Source organism: Patella vulgata, chromosome 1, assembly GCF_932274485.2.
Source record: "Patella vulgata chromosome 1, xgPatVulg1.2, whole genome shotgun sequence".
Taxonomy (NCBI): domain Eukaryota; kingdom Metazoa; phylum Mollusca; class Gastropoda; family Patellidae; genus Patella; species Patella vulgata.
Window position 1 is genome coordinate 29,636,828 of NC_065879.2, and position 12,233 is coordinate 29,649,060.

General features: G+C 33.2%; 1 protein-coding gene across 5 annotated transcripts in view; it reads left to right on the top strand.

Moving 5' to 3' along the window:
• Positions 1-702: 702 nt before the first annotated feature.
• Positions 703-12,233, top strand: part of LOC126827034 (cdc42-interacting protein 4 homolog) — a 47,597-nt gene continuing 36,066 nt past the window's right edge. For 3 of the 5 annotated variants that reach the window (XM_056099167.1, XM_056099168.1, XM_050556200.2), the window contains exon 1: positions 703-853. In XM_056099167.1, coding sequence (XP_055955142.1) covers positions 830-853 — 24 coding nt within the window. In that variant the 5' untranslated portion in view covers positions 703-829. Of the gene's footprint in view, positions 854-9,981; positions 10,000-10,379; positions 10,500-12,233 lie in introns of those variants that run through there. The other 2 variants (XM_056099171.1, XM_056099170.1) reach the window with 2 other exon arrangements.

Here is a 12,233-nt window from a genome sequence, read left to right on the forward strand (position 1 = left end):
AGGTCACCCAACGAAAAAACTGACCCGAAATCTTAAAAGTAAAAGGGTAATTACGTGTCCGCATAAGCAGTTTTGACGTTCACGTCCAAACAACACAATATTTTGAGCTGAATTTTCCAGACAGGGTAGATACACGTCCATCCTCTGTATTTTGGCGCTTAAATTTCATACGTACACGTGTTTTATTTTAGGACTCTGTTCAAATCAGGATAGTCGCTCCTTCCTGTAATGGGGTATAATTTAACATTTATGTGCAGTAATTATAACATAGGGGCCTACATATTATGCAAGAGCTATTAAATCTGTCTAATTGCAGGTTTTTCTTTATTTTTTGTTTTTATTTTTTTGTGATTCATCCTCTACCTCCTGGGATGGATTGGAAAAGTACGGGTATTGAATATTTGGTTGATTCAGAAGGAACACTCATTACAGAAAATACGTCACAAAAACATTATGTCACTTTGAACAGGTGCGCTAAAATGAAGTTACCTCCCTTGTCTCAATTCAGTTTGTTGAACTGTTAAAAACCTTGTATAAATACCTCTTCTTGTAAAATATATTTTCTCATTTGTTATTCCAAATGTATCACTGTTTTCTGGGCGATACAGGATACATTTTAGATAAAGTTGGATTGGTACATAAATCGGTATCCTTTCTTGCATTTTTTCTTCTTTCGTGTTAGGCAATCTATTCTATTGCGCAGCCGGAAGCGACAGTGAGTCAGATCGTCCGCCATTACTGTAATTGATTTCGTTCTCGTGAGGATAAAAGTGTTAAAGAATAAACTGTTTAATTGGCGTCTGTTGATTGAATTTGCACTAATGCAGCCATGAGCTGGGGAGCGGAGTTGTGGGTAAGTTTCGCCACTTATTATTTTAGGGATAGAACATTTTAATTGTGTCTAAAACTCCGGGAAGCGGAACGAGTCGCAGTCTACTTCTTGACTGAGGCTCCTCTCAGTCAGTTATCATCACTGACACTACATTACACTAGACGTGTGTCTTTGAAAGGGGCGCGCCAGCTTCAATATTCAATTCTTGCATTTACTCTGTTGTATTTTGTTTCAAAGTTTACATTTTACATATAATATATATCTATATTTCTTTTTATTCTGTACACAAACATCCTTTTTTCGCCAATTAATCTCGACAAGATCAAGATCATGATGCGGAGAGGATTCATCACCAGACTGATAAATTGACAGGCATGCTGGCATTGACAAAGATATTTTGTTGATAACTTAATCGCTGACACAATATTCATGCAAATGTAACCAGGTTATGTTTGTGTATTGAGTTAATGAAGTAGACTACATGTACAAATCTATGATGTATGTGAAATAAAGTGTTCCAACCCAAACTGATTAGTACTGCACATCTATAGTTGCCGTAATGTCAATACATATGTACTTGTAGTTGATAGATAATGGTATCTAGCCATAGTTTGTTAAAACCTGTGAGACTGAAATGTTATCTTTCCTGGGTCCACTCCAGGTCTCCCTGGCCCTATCAACAGATGTCAGTCAGCAAGGTCATGCTGTCTTTTGGTCGGCTGTACTTTCTCATGGTAGGGTGGTCCACGAAAGCATACCTGTTCATTCAGTAACTGTAAGCATGATCACGTCAAGAGCGAAATGACACTGATCAGATTTACGTTGTTATGAAGTGGACATCGGACAAACTGTAATCAAAACAATTCATCAACTGGCATCACATGACCTAGCAGGACTAGTGATACATGTACATGTATGAGCAACTTATGAAATATACCTTGCGATTTCCATCTTTAGCAGAAATAAACTGGTAGTTATAATGTAATAAAAAAGTCAATATTTTTATCCCCTAGAATTTATTTGGAATTGACATATTTGCATAATTTGATTTTTTTTTTTTTTCTCTTTAAAGAATAGCTATTTTGAAAATTGTGAACAAATTATATTTTTCGAAAACAGCATTCAGGCAGTATAACTTGATAATGACGGCTTCAGTAGCTTTCTATGGTTTTCTCATCTTATACATGTACAAAACAATCATTTGGTTGCCTGAAATGTGTACTTGCTCCTAAACATGTGTTTCATAAAATTTTCCAATGAGTTAGGCCTACATCATATTAGAGTAGACTGGTTGATAGAGATCTTTTTTAAGCCTCGAATCGCCAGTGTTAATGGCTATGAATATGGTGGAGGCAATCAAATTCTTCAGCTATATATTTACATGTAGGAGATTATAAATGGTCATATCTGTAGTAATATTGAGTTGCATATGTATTTTGTGGATTTATATCTGAAGGTACATGTATGGGAGATTATAAATGGTCATAACTGTAATAATATTGAGTTGCGTAGGCTATGTATTTTGTGGATTTATATCTGAAGGTATGGTTTATTAAAAATTTGGTAATTATTAAACTTAGAGTCTACAATCTACATGTACATGTACATGTACTATTAAAAGTAAAATACATGTATTATGTTACCTACATGTAAATTATGATTGAGATCAGTTTTCCATTTTAACATGGACTGTCCATCTTGTGGTCACCTTGAAAAATCTTGTGGACCCTTCAGTCAGAGGCTAAAGTTATAATCAAACTGACTTGTTTATTTTCATAAGATGAAACCTATTTGTTTTCAAAAAGAAATTTCAGAGGAATTAAAATACATGCATATGTATCATTTAATTAATTACCAGTTCATGTACATTACAATATATGTAAGCTTAAAGTAGCTAAGTCTCTAACTCAATATCATCCAAAATCTTACACGTTGAAAACACAATTTATTTGTCAAATTAAATCAACATTCATGTTGTGATCTTACCGGAAAAAGATGGGCTTTTGATATCGAATATTTAAGACAAAATAAACATTTTACCATTGGTACACGAATCGTGTACCATAATGCGCTTCAGCCCTAGTTGTATCAAGAGACTCGAGGGACGGGGCTAGACACATTGCACCAAATCAAACGGCGTATGTAGACTGGAATAACCAGACACTAGAAATTTGCACTCGCTTGAGACTGCTGGCTTATTTCGCCGAACATAACTGATTTGAAATTGGAGTAAAAACGGAAACCATTGAATGTAAATCAGTTTATATACATTCATATTACAGTATTATATGCACTGCGACCCACTTTTGTCAATTTCTAGGTCCCAAATATTAGCGATTTAGCTCCTTTAATTGATAAATTATACACTTGTTCCTTACACTGGTTGTATAATGTTTTGTCACCGGCATGTAAAAATCTTACACTACTAATGTTAATTGTTATCGGGATACAAATTTGCCAACAAGTCTGTATGTCCATATAAACTTTGACCTGATAACAAATTATGAAAGAACTCCAATCAACCCTTTAGGATATATTAAATCTTTTGAGAAGAGAGGCATGTATGAAAATAACTACTGTATGTGTAAATGATCAAAATTTACATTCACTTTAGGCTATAAAGGGTATGGCCAAAATAGTTTTCATTTACTTTCTAAAATCCATAAATATTTTGAACTATGACTGCAGGGCACATGTCATGAGGACCAGTTCAATGTTATACATGAACATGTAACTGACAGTTCAGAGTATATTTCAACCAAATTGATACATAATTTCCACATTAAGGTAATGGGTCATTAGCCTAGTATCTATGCAGTAAATGAGTGATTTATGACTTACAACCCAACTTCAATGAAGTAGCACACATTCGAAGTCAGTGACCAAATCCTGATAATTTTGTTACTTATTTCAAGTTAGAATAATAACAGATTGATATAAGTTGCAAACTATGGAATGATAATTTTATTTGTCGGACACTTAATTATTATGATTTATTTCGATGCCAAAGTGCAAATCAACTTTTGATGTGACGTAAATTGGAGAAAAAAAAGCAAATAATCTAAAAATGTTATCAAACTTTCAATTGATAAGTTGAAATAATAGACTGAAAAATAATTTTATTGTAAAAGTAGTTAATTAATAAGAGCTACATCCATGCAAAATCTACCACTTGCAGATGTACATACATGTATGGTTTGATTAAGGGCTTGAATTTGACCTTATCATTTTAGTTCTAGAGTTCATAATGTCCCGTGGTTTTGACCTCATTCTTAGCCATACAAGTATAGGCTGTTTATTTACATTGAACTGCCTTTATCTAATTGGTGTTTGCCATTCTGATCTAATTACAATACTATCTCAATAGTGTGGTAACTGATCTGTAAACATCTCTCATTGCTTTATCATTATTACCAATTAAAACAGGGTAATATGACTACAATGAGTTTTACTTATTATTAAAGTAAAGATACGCTGTTGGTAATTTGTCACTAAAATATCAGATTTTTCACTGCTTCATCAATGGTTAATACACTGTATGCACTCAGATTGATTAATAAACATTTATTTAAGAAAACAAAATCAAAATACCAAAGCTACATGTAGATAATGTCCCTGCTTGGATTCAATTTGATTTAAAACAGGCCAATCATTAAATTTTTTGTGGACAACATAGTTCGATGCAATTGCAATTTCACATACCGGTATCTTTGAAAATACTGAACAGAATTGAACCATTATTGGACTGGTATTTCCATTAGAAATTCATCTTTCACAATATTGTAGTTTGCAAGTGATTCCCATTGCTTAAAATGGTGCACCAGACAGCATTACTGGTTTAATTTCTCTAAGAAGGTTTATAAAATGAAGTATCTTTAATTTATATGGCGTAACCATAAATATTATTACAGATTGGCTTATTTTGTATTCATGAGCAAGATGTCAATAAAAATACAGTACTGTAGTTACTGTACCATTAATTGTAAATAGTTACCATCAATACAGAAATCTGAAACATACATACAAAATATAAAAATCTGAAATATACTTCTTGGACTTAACAAGTAAAAAGACCATATCAAATAAAGCTGACACTTGTATTTTTCAATCAAGTCAGTCGCGACCCTTACTTATACATGTGGTTATACTGTCCTTTTTTATCAGGCCTGGGAATAGCAGTTTTAGATGTACGTGACAAAATGTCCGGCACTATTAAATAGTTCCTGACATTTTCAACTTAATGCCGGACATGTATTAATAATAACAATAAAAAAGACAAATCACTGCCTGATAAAATGACAGACAGCAGAGAGAATGTGCCTGAAAAAGCCTGAATCTGTGCCTGCCATTGTCTGTGACAGGTGCCTTATTTCCAGGCTTGCTTTTTTATACACCCACATTTTCATGTGGACGTACATGTACATGTATTATGCTGCCGCCCTTGTCTTGTTTGTTTGTGGACACTCTACGGCTCTAGGACAATTCGTCTTCAGTAGCCCAGATCGGAGCAGAACAGTAGAATGCAAAACCCAATTTCATTTCATTTCATTTCCGCAACAGCCCTAACAGGACATCTGGCTTGTAATCTGGCTTCACGTAGACGGTTACGAACGGGCTGGTCTGAGATCCTACACCGTCCAGAAATTGATTCTGAAGTAGAGGTCGCTGTTGTGAACCGTTCCAGCAAATGACGTAACCGAATATAGCGATCCTCACGTGTTGAACCTCGCTGTCTGTACCTATCACAAAGGCGAGAGATGGTACCCAGGGAAACATTCAGCTGCCTGGCTACATGTATCCGAGATTCACCTGCTTGTAACATACCGATAGTGTTGTTGCATTGGTCTTCGTTAGACATGGCATCACTTGGCTCGTCGAGTGTCTACTAACATGTGCAAATGATTTTGAAACCAAGAACAAAAACCTCAGGATTTTAAAGGCCTTCGATTTTGGTTTCACACGAACAGCTTGCGAAGTTGTTAAACTCGTGTGTCTTGGTGCAATCAAGTTAAAACAAATTTTGTCACAAAGTATGGCCAGTCACAATTAGTGACCCTACATTTAAAACCAATAATGAATTTCTTTTATCCTGACATTAAAAACAAGCAAGATCTATGGAAACAAGATCCCGTTCAAATAAAAAAAAAGATGAAAAACAGTTGTTTTTTGTTTTTTTTGAAGAATATGTTTGTAGAAGAATTATGAAGTCTAGGTTCTGTTTTCTGTTTTAATAATTAAACCATGTTATTGTACAATTGATAATTTTTCACAGAATCAGAATTCGTGTACCATACTCCAGTACAGTATGTTCATTTGTAAATTTAAGCTGCCATATACATGTAAACTTGTAAAGCATATTTTGTAATAATATACGTACATATTTTATTAATGTTATTTACATTGTGTAATGTACATGTATTGGTGGGCCTATTGAAGAAATTGATCAGTGACCATAAAATGGGTGGAATCAAATTTATAGGTTAATAAGAGCATACATGTACATAATGTGTACAGTGAATATCTGATACTGTTAATCTATTGAGATTCAACAACAGCTTGATTTGAACTCCCAGTATCCCAAGAAAGTAATCCTATTATTTTTTTTCATAAATCTGGCATTTATTTGTTACTGTACTTTCCAGAGCTGCAATATTTTGTAATTTGATTACAAAGCTAAAAAGCTGTCTGGTTTGTAATGAGAAATAAGACTAATGTCTAGAAGAAATGAAATTAATCATACAGATATAGAGTATGTAATTAAGATAATGTTATTAAAGATAAAGTTTGAACCAGGGTGCCTTTTTATGACAGTGTAGAATTAGATAGGTGTTCTGTTTTTCTTCTTTTTTCTATTTTTTTTTTACACATTATATAGGATTAGGAATTTACCTGACGTTGGTGGGCACATTAAAGAACCCTTGACAGTTAAAATTTGAAGAAAAGTATTTGGAAATGTTATGGTGTGGGCAATATTCCCAACAGAACATGGCATGGCGTATGCCTGTCTCATTAGCCTGGTTGATGCAAAGGGCCTGATTGATTTGTCCACCATAGGCGAGCCGGTTTCTACATGGCGTACGTCGGTCAGGTTTAATACCGGATCAAAGCAAATCAAGTGACCCGGCTGATAAACAATATGGCGTCGGATAATATTACAATATTAAACCGATTACATAACGTGTTTTAATCAAAAAAAGTATTCTTGAAAGTATGACTATCAGTAAGTGACCACAAAATAAGCAGAAAATTATTAGTAGTAATATTACAGAGAAAAAATAAATGACATATGAACATCTGGTTTTACGAAGCTCTAATTCAACTTCAAAACATTTGGTTTAACGCTTTAAAATTAGTGTTTTATGGAATTTCTAAATATCGTGAATTTTATCTTGTTGACATGTTCACCATCTTGCGTCGGTGATTGCCACTGCCGTCAAAGCGGCGCATTTGGCGTATGCCACAGTTGAACCCTCTGGATGCTAAGATTATCATCAGTTTAAACTCATTGTTTCTGATAATTAGATGTAAGCATATTGATTTTCAGTGATATCTGAATGTTCAGCTAAAGTTATCAGTACACATTTTGTTTTAGCGCTTGGAAGAACTAAAAGCCTATCAAATTATTTCATTTCTGATAATTGCTTCATGCTCCCATTATCTAGAGAGAATATAAACTGGACCTCTTCATGGACTGCCCAAACAACTCTTGATATCAGTTGTGGGTGTATATTTTGTTGTCTGACAGACAACCTATTTTTCCATTTAATAATATACATGTAATAACAGGAAAGAGATAATGTTTAGATAGATTTGCCATGTAAGCTTACATGCACATTCTATATGAACAAGTTTGTGAAAGTAAAATTTACAACTTCAGCGCATTGATAAATATTGGCCATTAACTGCTTTAAGACAAGGATATAATGGCTCTTAATGGATTCAAGTTGTTAAAATCTATTCAGTGTTTGTAAGATCAGTGTGACCTTGTGGGGAAAAAGTTGATTTTTGTGTTAAGGTCAGCCTGTTACACCAAAAATATAGACTTGTAAATTGTAATGTTGAAACTGTACATGTAACAGTCATGTGTGTGGTTACTTCTTGGTATTTTAAATTAGTTTGACTTTCTATTTATAGAGTTGCATAGTTTCTGTACATAAGAAAATGTTGTTATATGTATACATCACTGGAAATACTCCAGGTTGATAATGGTTTGTTGTTGTCCCCCCATTGATCAATATAATAATTTCTTTTGTCTCGATTAATAATCAAAGTATATAGTGTATGTAGATTGTTGCAGTTTGATTTCAAATCCAATACATCTCAATCAAGAAACTCTAATGTTACGATGCATACAGGTAATTGACATGGTCATCCCATAGGAACTCTTTTTTTGTCAATCATTTGTAGTGAAGCACGCACGCACGCACGCACGCACGCACGCAGGCGTGTAGGGATCAGACTAATGATTTGATTTATCCTATTAAATAGAGACAGAGAGTTAAAAGAAAAGTTTCCTTTAAATAGAAATATTCACCATTTCGGTGTTTGCTGACTAATTTTTTAAAAGGAGTAAGGGTTACTAATAATATCGGATAAGGTTTACATGTACTATTAAATTTGACTTGTTTATTTGTACATGTTTGTGGTATCATATCAATTAATATCTTTATAAACATCTATATGTAATATTGCCAAGATTTCTTCACAATGTCACAGGTTGTAATTAGCACATATACATACTCTATAGCTTGTTCTAAAAAAAAACTTTGAAAAAAAGTAGTACAGTCATTGTTAAGAAATAATGAAATTTAAAATATTTGGCCAGATTATTACTGTGAGTAATTGATAATTGCCAGGATTATAGATCTGGGGATTTATGTTTTCAATTTGTAAGGAGATCATATCATTTCTTGTTTTGTATTGTAGGTGTTGTGTCATTACTTTATTGAGCTAACACATCAGATCAACCAATTCAACACACTTTATTTTGACTTTAACAAAGAGGGTTAACTACTTCATGTTTAACTCAGTTATAATTACTAACATACTGGTCAGGAATGAAGTACTTTGTTCCTTTATATTAATTTTATACAAACATCTTAGTTAATTATAAACTTTATAGATATGTACATGCACTAGTGTTCCAATGTCAAGTGCAAGTAATGATTTGTTAAGTGGGTTCTTTTTTTTTTTATTTAAAATAATTTGTTAAGTAAATGTACATGTAGGCTACAATTCAGCCTGATTAAAATCATTTGTATGTTGCACTACATGTTGACATGTGACAGCTGATTTCCATGAAGATGACATACAAATAAATTGATTTTATGGGCTAATCTAATTGTCGGTATTATTTAATGGGTCTACATGTACGTTTGGTGGTGAGTTACTAAATGTGGATTTTAATATTCATGTGCACATGAGTGTGGTTCTGATGGGTTTTGAGTTAAAGTACTTGCATATCTGGTTGATTTGATGTTATTGACAGAACTAGGAGTTGACAGAAAGTATGCTACATGTAGATAATTAACCTATCCAGACCATAATCAACCATACCAAACTCGGTAATGATGACAGAGACTAGCCTAGAAATAAATGGCAAATATTTTAGTTCAGAGTGAAGCAATTTGACTGAAATTTTTAGATATATTTTGTTTTCATTATCTAGTTTTTAACTATTATAGCGAGAACTGTCAGCTCTTTATCTAATCTTGCTTAATACCCCGTTAATCAGATTTGAATGAAGCCAATCAAAAGATTTTGCTCAACACTTATTATACATTACATGTACATGTAGGTGATGTACATGTAGGCGTGTTTCTATCATCTGCAGAGGATGCCAAATGTTTCAAAACGTTCAATTCATTACATATCATTGTAAATTTAATTTAACCATTTTTGGACAGATATCCATTTTAGAATTTTGTTGAAAGTACATCCAATATTCTTTTCCCCTGTTTGTGCAGAAAGTAGAACATTAAAGTAGGATGGAAGAGCTAGTGGTACAGTAGCCACATGCATAAATTGTTTATGAGGTGATATCTCTAGGTTAATCTTCTTGTCATTGTTTCTGGTCTATTGTTTGTTTAGTAAATTGTTTACTGTCCCATATCTTTAAGAGATGTGTATAGACTGTGACAACACCATCTTGTTGGATCTTAGTTTAGGTATCTATATTGTTTGTTTCTTGTTAGTTTGTTTTTTGTTGATCTAGGTAATAGTTAGAAGAACCACAGGTGTAATATTTATCATGTATAATCATACTGTAACTCTTACCATCGTCTGATAAAACTGTACCAGTAACATCCAGCTGTAGCAAATCAACATTTTTACTAAAAGTATTTAAACATACATACAAATATGCAAGACATGTTAAACTTTTTCTCATTGAATAATTTAAAGATATATAAGGTGCACCATATTCACATATAACATGTATGTTGGCTAATGCTGATGTATCAAAATGGGAAGTGGATACTTGAGTATCTTTCAGACATGCATATATTATAGAATTAATCCTGTGGACTGGATTCTTTAGAAAAATTTCAGACTTGTGAACTAGTTTCTTTTAAATATTTTAGACATAAAATGAATCTTGTTTTAACTTTTTATGGGCAAAAATTATGTCCTCCACCAGCTTCTGGGCTATGGCCATTGAAATTCCACGGTTAGGACAAGTGATTTAATCGCCCAATACATGTATATGTATCTACATGTACATGTACATTATATGATTTACATGTACATTGTAGATGGCTAGAAAGTACTATCATGTTAGTTTACATGTACATACTACATAGTATACTTAGGATTCTCAACCAGAACACAGGTGTACTGCCACATCTTCCTAGGTGTGCTGCGAAATTTTGAACGGCACACTAAGAAAATGTGAAAAACCACGTGATAAGTTCACAGCTGTGTCTTTCTTCATTTAATTTGGGTCATTTAAAATTTAAAGCATCTTACATGTTATGCAGAGGACTACCAGTATATTATTATTTGTATCATTGACACAGGTGTCACAAAAAGTGACGAGGGAGGTAGTAAGGGGTGATTTTGGTAAGATTAACCCCAACCCTACTGTGTGAAAATAACCATGACAACAAATCTTAAGTGATAGAAGAAAATGTAAAGTGTCTGGGTGTGGAGGATACATGTAGCCTTGGATTATAAGTCAGAGTTGTTGAAGGAAAAAAGATTACGAATTGTTTACGGAGGAATTTCTGTCTCCAGTGGTTAAACACACAGACTCAACGATCTTCTTCATGTTGAAAAATTGTTGACCCTTCAATGGAGGATTAGTATATAGAGGACAAAATTTAAACTATGACACAACCGATTTTATGTTTTTGTTGCAGTAATTTACACAATTATAAGAGGAATCTTTTACTCAATATATCATTCAATAGACTGTCTATTATAGCAACACTAGCGACATTCTTTAATCTCTATTTTGAAAGAAAATGGTCCTCCTATTTCTGTATTGAAACAATAGATAATGATGACAGCTCTTCATGTACAAGAATCAACTTTTAAAATCGTTATAAACATGCCTATTGAAGCACTACACAAAATTAAAGATTGCTTTCATGACATCACTGGTGGAACTGTCAATTTGGTTACATTACTTATTCCATTTAGTGATGGGGCAATCTCTATGTATGAGCCTATGATTTAAATAAACTTTCAAAAAAGGTTAAGCTGACTGTGTTACATGTATCTGTTGATCGAGAGAGGAACATAAAACCGGTTATATCTTATTTTTGGCTTTATATGTTGACTTAAAATTTTCAAATTTTGTCATCCTACAAAACAATTCAGCATATAAAATCTAAAGAAATGAGAATTTCTTTTTTTTGCACCCACATCAAAGATGTTCATCCATTTTAAGTTTAATAACTAGTAAATTATTATGCAATAATTATTATTGTTGATCAAATGGGCTAGTCTAATCTTGATGGTATTGTACAGTATCATCTAAATTGCATTATCTAATTATAAATACTCTATCTGAAAATTGTCCCCAGCCTTTCGAAGAATACAGGGGACTATTAAAATGGATCTGTCCATCCGTGTATCTGTTCATCGGTCACACTTTTTTGGATACAATATCTCTCCTTCTAATTCAGCTAGATTGCTCAAACTACTTGGTGTAGGTGTTTATTAGGTGAATGCCTTGATGAAGTTCGAAGATAAGCAGTTTGATTGGTTGATACTTTCGGACACAATAACTTTAGTTCTGATTAAAGTGAGAGTGATCAAACTTGGTGTATAGTTTCATTATATCAATACCTTTGACTAAGATCGATAATGAGCATTTCTGCTCATGGTAAGCAGAGTGTTAGTTAAGCAATTTGATTGGTTGGGACTTTGGAGCTCGATAACATGAATTTTAATTAAG